Below are 17,414 nucleotides of genomic sequence, written 5' to 3'. Positions count from 1 at the left end.
CTCACACCTCGGGGGGACCTTCGGGACATAGAGTAGTGTTGTCACCTGGTGTTTCACAGCTCACAAGTGAGCCTCAGCAGATTCTGGAGACAGGGTCAGCAGTGGAGAGTCCTCGTCGGAGGGCGCAGGGCTCTGCCAGCTCAGCTCAGCTGCGCTGCATGTCGACCCTCGTAAGGTGGACGTAAAAGATCCCATGGCACCAATGTTCCCTCTTTTTTTTGGAGGGTGTGCGGCCCCTTTAAGGAGCTGCGCAGCCGATTCACAGTTTTGCGCATGCACGAAACTTAACATTGTAAAAGCCAGACCCGGGCTGCACTGCCAAGCAGCTTATAGGGAACGTTGCATGGCACTATTTCAGAAAAGAGCAGGGGAGTTATCCCAGGCGTCCTGCCCAATATTTATCCCTCAATCGCTAAAATAGATTATCTGCTCATTATCACATTGCTGTGTCTGGGAGCTTGCTGTGTGCAAATTGGCTGCCGCGTTTCCTACATTACAACAGTGACAACACTTCAAAAAGTACTCAATTGGCTGTAAAGTGCTGTGGGGCGTCCGGTGGTCGAGAAAGGGGCTGTATAAATACAAGTCTTTTTCTTGTTGTGGGTCAGGTGCTCATTATAGAAATCGAGTAGACTTTTTGGGGACGATTTTGCCAACCCTGGAGAGGCGGGTATGGAGGCAGGACTGCCGGGAAAATTGCAGAATCTGGGAGCGGGTACCCATCCCGCCCCAACCCGTCTCGGTGCTATCTTCCCAGGAGGCGGGTACCCGACCCGCGCCGGGTCCCATCTCCTCGAGACGGGAAGGGGATGAGTACCAATTAACTGCCTGTTAACAGGTAGTTAACAGCCAGTTTCTTGGCTAATCCCTATTTTGCCACCTAAAGTGTGGGCTTCCTGACAGCTCCGAACCTCGCCTGGGTCAGCGAGGCGAGCCGTGGGTCTGTGGGGGTCGGAGGGGCCGAAATGTCCGGTGTGCAGGTGAGTGATGTGTGCAGGCGTGGAGAGGTAAGTGTGTGAGGTGAGTCTAAAGTGTTTTAATAAGATTACTTACCTTTGCTTCTTCCTCCAGGCTTCATCCCTTTAGGCTGCGGAGCTGCCTCATCTCACCGGCAGAGAAAGCAGAATGGCCGCTGCGTTCTTAAATGCAGCAGCCTTCTGCTTTCTGCTCAGGATAGATCTCTAAGTGAGCCTGTGTCCTAGGTCCCAACTTAGAAGACAGATTGTCAGTGTTTGACAGCTTCATAGAGCCGTCAAACGATGACAATTCATCTGTCAAAAAATCTTGACAGATGAAGCGTCATACGCTGACGTCATCTGTCACTGGCTTTCTCTTAATTGGCCGGCTAAGCTCCCAATCAAGGGAAAATAGCGTGGGTTGGCCAAATGTCGATGGAGGCGGGACTGAAACGCGACAAGCAGCTTTCCCGCCTCCATCACATCCCCATTGATAAAATCACCCCCATAACATGAATTTTACGCTCAAGCAGTAAGTTGAAAATTACCCCCAGTGTCTCAGGCCTCCCTGGATGGATCAGTGGGTAAATGTTGTTGTTGCTTCGTATGATGGGAAAAGCTTATAATGTTTGGCTATCCACTCGATGGCCTCCTGAGATGCCGAGTGGAGAAGAGGTGCCTCCCGCAACAGATCTCAGTGGGCAGGCTGGTGTGATGTGTTCCATGGTCTGAGACTCATGGCCACAGTCGCACTTCGGGTCGTCCCTCATCTTCCACTTGTGGAGCAGATGGCTGCATCATCCATGCCCTGGGTGGATTGGGTTGCGCGCCGTCCATTGTCTGCAAGGGAGGTTGAAGCCAGTGACCTCTGCTGTTGGGTCAGTGATAAAGTGTTGGTTGTTTATGTTGCATGCATCTCTTGAAGGCACTGAGCCATTCGATCAGTGAGGTCTCAAATTCAATCCTTGCTCTATATTGAGCTAGTTGATCTCCACTAGGATGGCATGGGGCAGGGGAACTTCTAATGGACCTAAGTGTACCTAGGCTTGGGCAAAGAAAGCACTTAGCTGGACTTCTAGTTCCTAATTGCTGCCCAGTGTTGTGTGGAGGTCAGATGGGCAGGATTGGGCATGTCTGCATTACCCTTCAGGACTGAATAGCTCACAGTCCCGTTCAGAAAGGAGGAATTTCTTTGTAAGTTACTTTCTCTTCAAACACCTTCAGGAAAGTTACTTTGAAGATCATGGTAGACTAGTCTCTGATTTGACCATTTGTATTCTTCATTTACTAACAAGAATTTGCCGTTGTGCTTAAAAAACATCCTGATGACATAAAGGTCTCAAATTCAGAAATAAGTAAGGAAACGAAACAGAAACTATCAAAACGTTATTGAAGCGTTTCACATCTGAGACGGTTTCCTGTTAAACGTGGTGGGTGTGCGTTGACTTTTACCTTGTTTGACGCTACCATGACTACAAACAAGGCTGCAAGTGACAGGGAAACCGTTTTTTTCTCCCCCCTCCCCAAATTCAAACTCCAGTTAGCAGCTAAGAAGCGCACTGAAGTTGGCTATTGGGAGCGCAGTCTAAGTTAGTGGATCTCCTCCTGCAATCATCAAAGAGAAGTAAAACAAAGGGAGGAGGGTGGGCAGAAAGCTGGAGAGGAATATGCGGCTGAGCTGACAATTGTGTGTTTTGTTTTGTCCGGCGACCCTCATCGTTGGCTCGGTGGCTTGTAGAGCGGTGCAGTTCTGAAAGGGGAAGAACTTCATAATGTGTGGCGGGGGGGGGGGGGGGGGGGTGAGGGGTGTTTGGTAACTTTTGAGATCCTTTGGGAGCGACTTCAACCATATATAAAAAAAACTGTTGACGTTCCTCCAAACTTTTTAAGACCGGAAACGTCGAGTTTATCGTCAGGAGTGACGCCTCTAAGCAGGAGGGGTTTTATTTCTCTATCCTTGCTCTGTCTCTCTCATTCCTCGGTTTATATCAAATGGAAGTGAAGGAAGAGAAAAGTTTCAAACCCCAGGAAAAAAGAAACTAGTAACAAATCAGGAAGAAAATACATCTGAAGAAGAGAAAGGAAGGAATTTAAAGAGCAAAGGGGGGTGGAGGTGGAGAAAGGGACCATGAAGAGCATTGGATGTGGAGAGAAGCTAGTTGGAGATGCCTCACTGGGACAGTAGCAGAGGTCCCAGATACTTTTTCATGTCTTGCTGGCTTTGTGCATGAGTTTATTGGTGGAGGTGGAAGGGGGGTGGGGGGAGTCAGCATGGCTCAGGAAGCGACTTCTTCGGCCAGGAGTTGCAAGCTGCCCAGGAGGTGGAAGGAGAAGAAGAGGAGGAGGAGGAGGAAGGAGTGCAAGAGCCGCAGTGTCCACTCCAACCTGCTGCCCGGCGGCGACAAGCCCAGGCGGCCGCACGCCGGCAACCGGCTCAAGACCACCAAGTACACGCTGCTCTCCTTCCTGCCCAAGAACCTCTTCGAGCAGTTCCACCGCTTCGCCAACGTCTACTTCGTCTTCATCGCCCTGCTGAACTTCGTGCCCGCGGTGGGCGCCTTCCAGCCCGAGCTGGCGCTGGCGCCCGTGGTCTTCATCCTGGCCGTCACCGCCTTCAAAGACCTGTGGGAGGACTACAGGAGGTACCGGTCCGACCAGGAGATCAACCACATGGACTGCCTGGTTTACTGCAGGTACCAACATTCACACACACTAAAATATGCAATTATTCTAAAGTTAATACTTTTTTTTAATGTAATTATTCTAAAATGCAGATATTCTAAAATTATCTTTTTAAGAAATGCAAGTATTCTAAAATTAATACTTAAAAATGCAATTCTAAAATGCAGGTATTCTAAAATTAATACTTAAAAAAATGCAATTATTCTAAAATGCAGGTATTCTAAAATTAATACTTAAAAAAATGCAATTATTCTAAAATGCAGGTATTCTAAAATTAATACTTTAAAAAATGCAGATATTCTAAATTAATAATTTTTTTAAAATGCAATTATTCTAAAATACAGGTATTCTAAAATTAATACTTTAAAAATGCAATTATTCTAAAATGCAGGTATCCTAAAATTAATACTTTGTAAGAAATTCAGTTATTCTAAAATGAATACTTTAAAAAATGCAATTATTCTAAAATGCAGGTATTCTAAAATTAATACTTTAAAAAATGCAGATATTCTAAATTAATACATTAAAAAAAATGCAATTATTCTAAAATGCAGGTGTTCTAAAATTAATACTTTATAAAAAAAGATATGCAAGTATTCTAAAGGTATTTAAAAGAATCCGGCCTAGAAATTCAGTGCCCTTAGCACCGATTTTGCGGCGCTAGAGGGCCTAGCGCTGCAATTGGCGCCGGTTCCTAAATTGCCTGGGGCCCTTCTGCGGCGGTAGACCGGTAGCGCTGCGCCGGCACCGATGACGTCATCGGTGTGCGCAGCGTCCCGGTTGCCGTGGTAACCCGGCCCCAAGCCGAAATTCAGTTGCGCCCGCCTCGCCCGTGGCAGGCGCAACTAAGACTCTGGCAACAGAGTCTTCCCCCAGTGTGCGCCGGCGCATAAAGGTGGAGCGGCGGCCGGCCGTGTTCCCGGCGGCCGCCTGCCCGCACCTCCCTTCCCGGACTCCTGCATTCCCCCCCCGCGGCCCTGATCAGTGTCTCATGCGAGCCCGGCACTTCCCCGAGGTGCCGGGCTCAGATGTCGGGTCAATCCGCCGGACAGTTGTCGGCTGCAGGCAGCTCCTCCTTAACAGGAGGAGGAGGCCTGCAGTTCCCCCGCCTGCCGCACCGCATCGGGTGCCGCAGCGGGGGATTAGCGCCGGGAAACCCAAGTTCACGCCCGTTTTGAGGCGCTAAAGGAGGGTTTTAGCACCCGCCGCCGTCTGGGCCCGGCGCACCCGAATTTTCGTCGGGCGCTGCCGGATTACCGCTGGCGCAAACTTTCTGGCGCTACAGCCCTGGCAAGACCAGAACCCAATTTCTAGGCCTCCATCTTTTAAAAAAAATATATCTGGTGCAATTCTCCTGTATTTGGAGTTCGTAATCATTTTGATTTACATTGTACAACTTTGCAATATAAGCACCAAAAAAGCTTTGAATGGGTATTGAATCAGGTGCTTAATTGTGCCTGAGATTTTGTGTTGCAAGGTGGTTGGAACATCCTTAGCAAACCACATAACTCTGGAGTTTAAAATATATATGTTTTTTTATTAATAAGTGTGGCATCAAACTCAGCTGAAGATCCAGATATATGACCATGTAACAGGTGATACACTACCTACCTCTTTCAAGTTATGTTTGTGCTTATTTGTGTATCGGATCATTGATAATCTTCACAAATTGCAAGTACTAGATGTCTTGTATGCAGCTGCTGTATACTGTGTGGAACTTTAATCATTCTTAACAGATTGATTTATTGCCAGTACGCTTTATAGATAACTTTTTATATAAAACACTCACGCAAAGTTTACATTAAGGATCATTTTGGGATACCTTGTGCTTTGAAACATAGATCAAATACATACATCAGGTTCTGTGAGGAGGTGTAATTGGCCATACATCTGTTGTCATTTCTTTTTCTGAGACAAGGGTGCAGATCTTTACTTCAGACGAGCTTTGGGAAGGTCACGCCCTTGTCAAGTCTACTTGTGAAAGTGCATCCAGGAATTTAATATTATAGTTTTATTCTAGAAGTGTAGGTGACTGCCTAGAAGCTTTTGGTTTGCGATATTGGAGACAGCACAGTGTTGAAAACCATTGAATAGAACATTTTATTTTAAAAAGCCTGTATAATGAGCTAAGTTGTGAATTCACAAAATAGTTTGAGGTATGTTGTCTGTGTAAAATCGTAACGTTAACTGTCATTGGTCTATCATAGTTTAGTAAACAAATCGTTTTAGGTTGAGATTTATTACAGTTACTAACCCAAAACCAGGATTATGTAGCTGGTAGATCATTACAGACTCAACTGAGTCTGACTGGCACCAAGGTGCGACAACACGTGCAGACTGTGATGTATGCACAAAGATTCACTCCCCCAATCAGTTAGTTGGAAAGGAGTGGCTGCTTTCTGCTAACATTAAAAAATATTCTGTTCAAAGTCTTGAAAGTTTTCTGGAGGACCTCTTTGGTCTTGCAATTCTTGGCTTTGGTGCGCTCGAGCTGCAGATCAGGACCTCCCTCTTCAGGTTTATTTCTTTTTATGGGATGTGGGCGTCGCTGGCAAGGCCAGCATTTATTGCGCATCCCTAATTGCCCTGGAGAGTGTGGTGGTGAGCCGCCGCCTTGAACCGCTGAAGTAGTATAAAGGTATACTACTTTAGACACCAATGCACACCTGAAACTTCTTTGCATTGACATATAATTGCTCCATTACATTTACAGAGAAAAATGCATCCATGCATTGCTGACTTTACTTGCATCGCATATTGTTGGTGGGATGCACATTTTGGATTTATTGCAATGTACAGATAACCTTCTCTTTGACGTGTGGCCCCAGTTGATCTTTCCAGAATCTCGCACTGCAACAATCTACTGAAGCTAACTTGGATCACAAATTTTCGTTCAATCTGGACTGCTTCTTATTCCTGCATTCCTTTCACTTGTGTGCATTGCACTGAAAATAAAATAATTTTGTTTTTAATTGAAAAGGCCGATTAAATGGTATATTGACACGTGTATTTCTGGGAAAGTTCCAGGGTTCGTGCTTGGAATCTGTCTCTGCTTGGCAAGGCCACTCAAATCATTTACATGGTTATTTAAGTCCTTTAAGGTTGTTGAATGGAGTCTGGACAGATGGCTTTTCAGGCTTATTGTTACTGTAACAGGGTGAAGCTTGAACTGTTTCTTTTCTGTTCTGCCCTGTACAGATGGCACACTTGCCGCAACACCCTCGCCCTTTAGCAAGCTTTGACTGATTCAAGATTAGAATGACTGCTGTCCCCAATTAAACTTGTCCTATTCCAAGCTACTCTTACCTGCTGAAGCTGTGATTTATCTGTTTTACTTTTTTGAAACAGGTGCTAAAACCTTTTTTATCATTTCTTTTATGATGGGAATTCGAACCCTGTCATTTTGAAAATTCAACATGTGGTTTACGAATAGGAAATTCAATGACTATCATCCTTTATTCTCTGCACTCCTGCAAAATGCGCCCTTTCCCCAGAAAGAGGAGTGAGTCATAAGTATGGAATTAAAGTCAAACTGTTACATTTTAAGTGAACTGAGAAATAGTGTGGGAATTGTTATGTGATTCAAGAGCCGAAACCACTGTTTTTATATAGTTTAGAATATAGTTTAATTAGGAATCAAAATCAGTTTTTGGAGACTGAATGGACAACCATATGCAGCAGTCGCCTCCTGCTTAACAAGATCGTGCATTTATAGATTTGGCAGTGCTACAGTTTTGAGAGCACTTTGAGAAGATAGCAGCAAATTGTGCTACCGTGTTGCCACTGTGCTCTGCTTTGGCAAAGCCGAGCACTGCTTGCGTTACTTTGATGTGTGTAAAAGGTTCTGATCGTCAGCCTTCAATTTCAAATATTAGAAAAGAGGACATGTCGGAACATTAAATGCGGTTATGGTGCAACCACTATGAAGTTCTGGTGGTGGGAACCTGCTTCCTCAAGGTACGCTTGCATCTGCCACAAATTGTTCATCTGGCGTTAGTTTGATTGCTTATATTCTGTAACTGTGAAGCAGAAGCTACTTTGAACAGACCCAAAATGTGCTGTGGAGCTGCACTGTAGTAGTCTTTTCAGTTCAATTTGAAGACTATAGTGGGGGGCCATCACAGCCAAGTCCAGTCCTGCCCTCATCCATCACCCTCTCTAGAGTTTGCTCATTCATGGAGGAATGGGGATTAAACCTGGATCCTTTTTGTGTGCCTTTCATCCCTCCTCCACTCCTCTCCAACAGAAAACACCTTTTGGAGCTTTCGGCTCCCACAGGAAACGCCTTTGGAGCTTTTGGCTCCCACAGGAAACGCCTTTGGAGCTTTCGGCTCCCACAGGAAACGCCTTTGGAGCTTTCTACATTAAAGACATTATATCGGGGGCTTTCTCAAAATGGCAGTGGCTTTCTTTTGGGTAAGTTTCAAAATGTAACACAGGAGACATTGTCAGCAAGGTTGATTCATCAGGAAGTTGGTTAAGATATACAGGGGCATTTTTCTGGGTGCAACTTGAATATTAACCTAAAAGAAACAGCGGAATTGGAAATGCTTAGCTCGGAAGTTACAGAATGAGCTGTACAAAATATGTAAGAACAATGGCAAATGAAATTTAATGTGGACAAACGTAAAATATTTCACATAGGAAGGAAAAAACAGGCATTGCGCATACTCCAGGAATGGATTTGAAATATCGATGAATGAAACTGAAAGAGACGTGGGTGTTTTAGACATCAGACTCAATGGGCCTGATTTTGCTGTGAACGGCGAGGGTTTGTTAGACTTGCACTTGCCCATGGACTTTCTATGGGGTTTTGCATGGCAAGTTGCTGTCACTGGGGCAGCCAAACCGTGCGGCAGCCCCTACAGAGCACCTGGGACCTGTGCGAACAGGGAAAGCAACCGTGTATCTCCTTAACCAGTCAGATTGAAGAATCGTTGGTGAGCAGCGCAGAGTCTGAACCAGGAAGTGTCAGTTAGAATAGTGAATTCAGTGTCAAAACAGGGACAGAAAGCCAAATAAAGAGAGGGAAAGAAAGATTGGATTGAGAGAGAGATAAAAGAGACAGCAAGAAAAAGTTTAAAAAAAATTATGTAACTTTTTAAAATCTCCAATGATTATTAAAAGCTGAAGGAATGAGACCCCACACTTGTAAAAGTTAATTTTCAGTGCCAGAGAGGTTGTTTGGCAGTAATTAAGAATTATCACGCTATTAAATTGGTACTTAGACTGGAATGGACAAGCTTTAGCTTTTTGTGGCGAGATTAGTCTTTATGACGTTAGTACAGGAATTTCGCACCCTCAATACATTGGAATGGGGAGCTAGATGGCGAGATGCCGTTTTCGCGCGCTTATGCAGGAGCGGCGCACCTCGGACAGCAACTTCCGGATTTCCACGTTTAGCCGCGCAGCTCCGCTGTCCAATTGGCACATAAGTAACGGTGAGCGCCGTTGGCCTCCCCATTATTTTCACAGCAAAATCCGGCCCAAGGTGTCCAGTTAATGCAGAGCAGCAACCAGCACAGCCAATGGAACGGTGAACCACACAGCCAGAAGCGTAGAGTATAAGTCAGGAGAAGTCATGATGAAACTGTGTAGTGCTCTGGTCAGACCACATCTCGAGTACTGTGCCCACTTCCGGTCACCCAGACATAAGGGCACATTGAAGGGTTGGAGGCAGTGCAGAGAAGAGGTGCAAGGCTGATCCTCCGTTATGAGGGGAAGACTGAAGAGGCTTGAGCATTTCAACCTTGAAAGGAGGCGTGTTTCTTTGCTTTAATATATTTTGTGTGAAACCAAGTCGTTTAGCCTGTATGCAGTGGTCTAGCAGCGTGTTATTTATCTGCTTTTTGAGGCCTCTGGAGGATGCGGTAGTCATCCCACAGTTTCCTTTGTCATTTTCCATGATACTGGGTTGATTTTTGAACTAGGGCTCTGCTAATCGTACCTGGCAGAGAATAAAGAAACCGGTTTCAGTCTACATGTGTCGCAGTCTGCTCGTGGAAACTGTGGTCTACCTGGGAACATGCGTAAAGTGTCGAGCGGGCAAGTTCAAATTGTAACGAAGAGCTCTGTGATCTTGATGTCCCGAGAGTGAGTCGGAGCAGGAGACAGTGGGAGGAGGAAGTGCAGTGTTTCCTGTTTTTATTTCCGATTTCCAGCTTCTGCAGTATTTTGCTTTTTGACAGTGTGAGGAGTTTCGAATTCAACATGGTGAGCGTGCAGGGAGGAGCACGAGCGCTGTGGATTATGTACTTGACGCTTTGCACGAACAAGAGAATGAAATTCAGAGGAGCCTCGATCATAGTGACATTGATGGACTTTCAAAATCATTTGATAAAGTACCTCATAACAGACTTATGCAGAAAATAGAGCACATGGTATTAAAGGGATGGCGGTAACTTGGGCACATAATTGTGCTAAGGAATCGGAGGCAGAGAGTAATGGTGAATGGATGCTTTTCTGACTGGAGAGAGGTATGCAGTGGGGTCACCCAGTGGTCAGTATTAGGACCATTGCCTTGTTATATATAAATTACCTGGACTTGAGTATAGGGAGTACAATTTTGAAGTTTGTGAACGATATAGCACTTGGCAACGTAGTAAATAGTGAGCGTGATAGTAGCAGACTTCAGGACGACATAGACAGACTGATGAAATGGGCAGACATGTGGCAGATGCAGTTTAATGCGGCTAAGTGTAAAGTGATTCACTTTGGGAGAAACAACACGGAGAGGCAGTATAATTTAAATGGTACTATTTTGAGGTGGATACAAGAACAGAGGGACCTGGGGATGTATATTCACAAATCTTTGAAGGTGGCAGGGCAAGTTGAGAAGGTGGTTAAGCGAGCATATGGGATCCTTGGCTTTGTAAATAGGGGCATTGAATACAAAAACTTTACAAATCTCTGGTTAAGCCGCAACATCCTGGAGGTCACCATTGACCAGAAACTTAACTGGACCAGCCACATAAATACTGTGGCAACAACAGCAGGTCAGAGGCTGGGTATTGTGCCGCGAGTGTCTCACCTCCTGACTCCTCAAAGCCTTTCCACCATCTACAAGGCACAAATAAGGAGTGTGATGGAATACTGTCCACTTGCCTGGATGAGTGCAGCTCCAACAACACTCAAGAAGCTCGACACCATACAGGACAAAGCAGCCCGTTTGATTGGCACCCCATCCACCACCTTAAACGTTCACCCCCTCCACCACCAGCGTACCGTGGCTGCAGTGTGTACCATCTACAAGATGCACTGCAGCAGCTCGCCAAGGCTTCTTCGGCAGCACCTCCCAAACCCGCGACCTCTTCCACCTAGAAGGATCAGGGCAGCAGGCGCATGGGAACACCACCACCTCCAAGTTCCCCTCCAAGTCACACACCATCCTGACTTAGAAGCATATCGCCGATCCTTCATCGTCACTGGGTCAAAATCCTGGAACTCCCTATCTCACAGCACCGTGGGAGTACCTTCACCACACAGACTGCAGCGGTTCAAGAAGGCAGCTCACCACCACCTTCTCAAGGGCAACTAGGGATGGGCAATAAATGCTGGCCTTGTCAGCGACGCCCATATCCCAGGAATGAATAAAACAAAGCTGGAGCATTGTGTACAACTCTGGGCACCACACTTTAGGAAGGATGTCAAGGCCTTGGAGAGGGTACAGAGGAGGTTTACCAGGATGATACCAAGGATGAGGGAGTTCAGTTATGTGGAGAGATTGGAGAAGCTGGGATTGTTCTCCTTAGAACAGAGAAGGTTAAGGGGTAACCTAATAGAGGTATTCAAAATTATGAGGGGTTTTGATAGAACAAGTAGGTAGAAACTATTTCCTCTGAGTCAGTAACCAGAAGTCATAGATTTAAAATAATTGGCAAAAGAACTAGAGGAGAAATTTGAAGAAATTTCTTCACACAGAAGGTTGTTACGATCTGGAATGCACTACCTGAAAGGGTGGTAGAATCCGATTCCAGGGGAACTTTTAAAAGGCAGTTGGACATGTACTTGAAGAGGACTAATTTGCAGGGTTACGGGGAAAAAGCTGGGGTGTGGGACTAAACTGGACAGCTCTTTCAAAGAGCTGGCACAGACGTGACGGGCCGAATGGCCTCCTGTGTTGTTAGATTCTATGTTAAATAGTGGGAAACAAAGGTTGGATGAGGGAGAGAGTGATCGGAGCTAGCGTATGCAAGACTCGAGTTTTTCATCTTGTAATAGAGTCTTGGCTCTGAATCATTGGGCAGGATTTTCATTGGGCCGTGGAAGCGAGAGTGGAGGCGTGCGGGGGTTAAAATTGCAAAAACTGGCGGGCCCAACCCCGCCTCCATCCTGCCTCCAAGCAATTTTAAATAATTTGTGTCTAGTGGTCCCGTCTCCGTCCCGCCTCCAAGAGGCGGGATAGCCATTAAGGCCCTTAACAAGCACTAAATTGCCTCTATAATGCCATTTTAAAAGGCCTTTTTGAGTTTAACCCTTTTCCCATGTGAAACACGCCTGTTCTGAAACACGACGGTGAAACCTGGCGGGAGCACAATTGGATTGCTGACTATCAGCTGCAGCTCAACCATTAAAGAGGAGATTTGATCAGCCATCATTTGCAGGTGGCAGGACTTAGTTGTCTCAGGTCTGGGGGAACTTTTAGAAGGGATAACCACAGCTGTGGCAGTTTGGAGCCCGACACCCATCTCCAGTGTGACCTCCTGGGAAACCCCTCTCGCCACCTTCACTCAGCGCTTCCTCAACTGAGGCATATACCAGAAGCATGGGAACCATTTATTTCCTTCCCTTCTGGGCATTAGATGAGGAGGAAGACCAGCCGCGGCACCAGCAGAACCAGGAACAACAGCAGCAGCAGCAACAGGAGCGCCAAGCTACTGCTCACCCACCTGAAGCTGCACAGGCCAGAAGGGGCCAGTGCATGGAAGCCTGTCGGCCCAGGAGATACCCCCCAAACAGGGTCTACAGACACAGTCAGCTACATCAACATGTCTGAGCAGCAGTGCCAAAGGCGGCTCCGACTTTCGTGAGAGGCAGTGGGTGACATCTGCGCAATGCTGCAACAAGACCTGCAGCCCAGAGGACCAGGTGGACAACCCTCACCAGTGGCCGTCAAAGTCACCACCACACTCAACTTTTTTGCCTCAGGCTCATTCCAGGGATCAGCAGCAGACATCAGCGGCATCTTCCCAGGCGGCCGCACACACTTGCATCACGCAGGTAACCAATGCCCTCTTTGTCCTCGCGCACAATCACATCCATTTCACCAAGGATCGAGCAAGTGTCACGGCGTGTACGGTTGGATTAGCTAATTTGGCAGGCTTTCCAAGGGTGCAGGGTGTCGTTGACTGCACACATGTGGCCCTTGGGGCACCCCATCGCAATCCAGGTATTTTTGTCAACCGCAAGGGCTTCCACTCCCTTAACGTTCAGCTAGTGTGTGACCACAAGAAGGAAATTTTGCATGTTTGTGCCAAGTACCCTGGCAGTTGCCATGACTCCTTCATACTGCGCCAGTCTAGTGTGCCTCCACTATTCAGTCCGCCAGGCCAACTTAACGGATGGCTACTTGGAGACAAGGGCTATCCCCTGAGGCCGTGGCTAATGACGCTGTTGAGGAGGCCAGCCAACAAAGCTGAAGAGCGCTACAACTCTAGCCACATGTCCACCAGAACCATAATCGAGCAAACCATCGGTTTGCTGAAGATGCGCTTCAGATGCCTGGATAGATCAGGTGGAGCCCTGCAGTACTCAGCAGCCAGGGTCTCCAGAATCGTCGTGGTTCACAACATGTTGCAGAGGCCCATCAACCAGCGATTCCTAACAATTTGACCACCATAATGACAATTCCAAGTAATCCTAAGCCCTCAATGTGAAAGTCCCATTCGCGAAATGACACACGCCACAACTACAGCAGTAGCCATCAGATTTTTTATTAACATTATTGATCTGATGGCTTTTTCACATAAAACATCAAATTTCACCCAAGTGACTACTTCACAGAATCACAGAAACCCCACAGTGCAGATAGAGGCCATTTCGGCCCATCGAGCCTGCACCGACACATATCCCACCCGATCCCCGTAACCCCTACACCAACACATATCCCACCCTATCCCCGTAACCCCACGTATTTAATCCCCCTAACACTAAGGGTCAATTTATCATAGCCAATCATCCTAACCCGCACATCTTTGGAAGGAAACCGGAGCACCCGGAGAAAACCCACGCAAACACGGGGAGAATGTGCAAACTCCACACAGACAGTCACCCGAGGCCGGATTCGAACCCAGGTCCCTGGCGCTGTGAGGCAACAGTGCTAACCACTATGCCACCGTGCTGCAGTATCTTTCTCTTACTCGTGCTCCAACGTGTTGCTTCCCCTGTGGCTTCAACAGATGTGGAGGCCCCTTGCTCACTTTCCTGCTGCTCCTGTCTCGACACCTTTGGCGGGCGTCCTCTGGGGTTGCGAACCTGTGAGGGCTCGGCAACAGTCTGCTGCTCCTGCATCTGTGCAGGGGTTGAGACGCCGATCTCAGCTGGGTGTGGACTCTGGTGGGGCTCTGACCGAGGGCTCTGCAGTGGCATGGAAGTGTGAGCGCTTGGAGAGGAGCCCCCACTTCCTTGATGTCTGCCACCAACTTCCCTCTCATGGGTCAGGTCCCCCTCAGCGCTTGCAAGTGGCTTGAGAGTACCTTGCTGCACATCAGGGGAGCCATGGGGACCCGTATCTGCACTGGCAGTCCTACTCAGAAGGGCTTCCATGAAGGTCTGGTTTCTCTGCTCAGTAGATGCCCATCGCTCCTCCAGAGATGTCATTCTATTCTGAGCACTCACCATGTTTTCTGCACTCTGGCGACTTATCACCTCCATGGAGGTTGCCATCCTTTCCATGGTGATGCGTTCATGCGCCAATGACGCCACAAAGGCTCTGCTCGTGTTCGCTATGGACTCCTCCATTCGCTCCACACTCGCAGCGACCCTGGAGACAAAACCTGCCAGAGACTCCTGCATCTGTTCCTGGAGTTCCAGCACCGCTGATCTTGTGGATGGAACCAGAGGCAGAGGGTCGACATGCAGCTGAGCCGAGCTGGCAGAGTCCTGCGCCCTCAAACGAGGACTCTCCACTGCTGTCCCTGTCTCCACAATCTGCTGATGCTCACTTGTGAGCTGTGATGCACCAGGTGACAACACTATATGTCCCGAAGGTCCCACCGAGGTGTGAGTGTCTGTGCTGGTGCTGGGTGCGGTGAATTCTGCTGACGCTGCGCCCTCAGAGGTTGCAGCTTCCTCTGAGGAGTCTGGAAGCTCAGGCTCTTCCTCCTGGACAGTGGGGACGGGGGCTCTCGATGGTCCTGTGGGGGAGTAAAGGAAAGAGTTAGAGATGTGAGGTCAAGGTTACATGCACATTGCATATGCTCATAAGTCCATCTGTTAGAGCTTCAGAATCATTATCAGCGACTCATGCAATGTCAATGAGAGAGATGTAAAACTATTCTGTCACCAGCTTGCTGTGATGCACCCGTCTGTCCGTCCCCAACTTGCGCATCTTCTTCCACTCCGACGACCTCCAGGGCCGCCTCCTCCCAGGGGGTAAGCTGGGCTACTGAGGGTGGCCCTCCTCCTGTCCTCGCTCTTTCCCTCTTATTGTGAGCTCTCTTTTCCTGCAATGAGGGAGACAAGTGGAGTTTGAGTGAGAATGAAGGAGTGAGTGTAGAGATTCCATAGCATAGATACTTAGAAGGAGACAAAGATGGAGTGAGGTGGCAAGACCGAGGGCCCTCCCTGTGTGTTGTCAGTTGTTTTCATAGCATCAGAGTGATAGGGAGTGTGAGGGCTGCATAGTCGAATAGTTAGGTGAATGTGAGCGTAGAGAGAAAGGGAATGGGTAAGGGCGCATGGATGTCAGTGTCAAGTGGGATGTTGCGGAAGAGATTGCTAAAGCTGAGTGCTGGTGAGGAAAGGCAATGGGGATCAGATTGAGGGTGATGGGAAATGCATACTCACTTTTCCAGTACGCAGAAGGTCATGAAATCTCTTCCTGCGCTGTATCCAGGTTCTGCGGGTAACCGTTAAGGAGTTGACCTCCTCTGCCACTTGCAGCCACACAGCCTTAGTCTGCTGGGGAGGCTTCTTCCTCCCTGATGAAGGGAAGAGCACCTCCTTATGAGATCTAGCTCCCTCAGCCAGAGCCTGCAGGGCAACATCATCGAACCTGGGAGCAGCCCTAGGTCTGTCGCTGGCCATTGTGACTCCAGGTTCCTGTAACAGTAAATGCCAAATGGTTGGCAGCCTGCAGAAGAAGCAAGGCTTGTTGCAGACCTTAAATGCAGTAGCAATGATAACGTCATAAGATGCGACTTTCTGACTGGAAAAACTCATTTGCCAAGGGTTCCCACACACTGGAACTCAATTGGACAATTAAGTTAAAATAGCATCAATCTCCCACATCGATTTACATTCGTGTGGATAACATGAAATGCGGATTACACGACCCCAACCCGCCCCTGAATGAAAATCCAGCCCATTGTGGATTCTGAAATGAATAGAATCATACAGCACAGGAGGAGGCCATTGGGCCCAATGCGTCTGTGCCGGTTCTTTGAAAGAGCGGTCCAATTAGTCCCACTCCCCTGCTATAGAATCATACCGCATAGAAGGAGGCCATTCGGCCCCTCGTGTTTGTGCCGGAGTAGGCAAGAGAATCTAAAATATCACTGTGCTGTTAATCAAGGGCAAAATAGAATAAATTTGAGCCCAGCGTAGTTTGATACCTGTCGAGGTGATATGAAAACCTTAAGTACTAGCTTAAAGGGGCGATTTGAATGCCCAGCGGCTTTTGGGGGGTTGGGTGGTCGGAGAGTGGTCGAGTGCAAAGCGCACACACAGGCCTAACTTTGAGGCCCAGAGTACTGTAATTGATTAGCATGCCGCCGGTCAGCTGCCCCTCTGACAAAAGGTAGAAAGGGGCGGGTGGCAGGTGGGCGGGAGAGGAGGTCAAGGAGGCCGGACCCATTATCAGCACCAAAAGAAGGCTCGTCGGCAAGCAGGTAAGTAGCTGGGAGGGGGTGATGGTATCAGTAATGGTGACCATGAAACTACCAGATTGTTGTAAAAACCCATCTGGTTCACTAATGTCCTTTTTAGGGAAGGAAACCTTACCTGGTCTAGCCTATATGTGACTCCAGACCCACAGCAATGACTCTTAACTGCTCTCTGAAATGGCCTAGCAAGACACTTCTTCAAGGCGGCGGCTCACCACCACCACCTGCTCGAGGGCAATTAGGGACGGGCAATAAATGCTGGCCTTCCTGGCGACGCCCACATCCCATGAATGAATGAATAAATAAAAATGCACTCGGGGTCCCAGTGATGTCATGAGGCTCCGAATCGGAATTAATTCCCGAGATTCCCACCTGTTTCCGGCGGTCGTCTCAGTCAATTAACTGCAGAGAGCAATTAAAATGGTTTCCAGCCGGAAAAAGAAAGACTTGCATTTCTATCGCGCCTTTCACGACCACCGGACGTCTCGAAGCGCTTTACAGCCAATTAAGTATTTTTGAACTGTTGTAATGTTGGAAATGCAACAGCCAATTTGCCCACAGCAAGGTCCCACAAACAGCAATGTGATAATGACCAGATAATCTGTTTTTATTGTGGTGGTTGAGGGATAAACATTGGCTAGTACACCAGGGATAACTCCCCTGCTCTTCTTCGAAACAGTGCCTTGGGATCTTTTACGTCCACCTGAGAGTGCAGACGGGGCCTCGGTTTAAC

At 47.7% G+C, this 17,414-nt stretch overlaps 1 protein-coding gene across 2 annotated transcripts in view; it reads left to right on the top strand.

Moving 5' to 3' along the window:
• The first annotated feature begins 2,813 nt into the window (after nucleotides 1–2,813).
• The window catches only part of atp10a (ATPase phospholipid transporting 10A), a 231,026-nt gene continuing 216,425 nt past the window's right edge, over nucleotides 2,814–17,414 (top strand). For both annotated transcript variants that reach the window (XM_085999543.1, XM_085999544.1), the window contains exon 1: nucleotides 2,814–3,649. In XM_085999543.1, coding sequence (XP_085855669.1) covers nucleotides 3,099–3,649 — 551 coding nt within the window. In that variant the 5' untranslated portion in view covers nucleotides 2,814–3,098. The remainder of the gene's footprint in view (nucleotides 3,650–17,414) is intronic.

This window comes from Somniosus microcephalus, chromosome 10 (genome assembly GCF_052327205.1).
Source record: "Somniosus microcephalus isolate GS21.2 chromosome 10, FLI_Smic_1.0, whole genome shotgun sequence".
Taxonomy (NCBI): Eukaryota; Metazoa; Chordata; class Chondrichthyes; order Squaliformes; family Somniosidae; genus Somniosus; species Somniosus microcephalus.
Note: the sequence above shows the minus strand (reverse complement) of the source record. Positions and strands in the feature narration are given on the sequence as shown.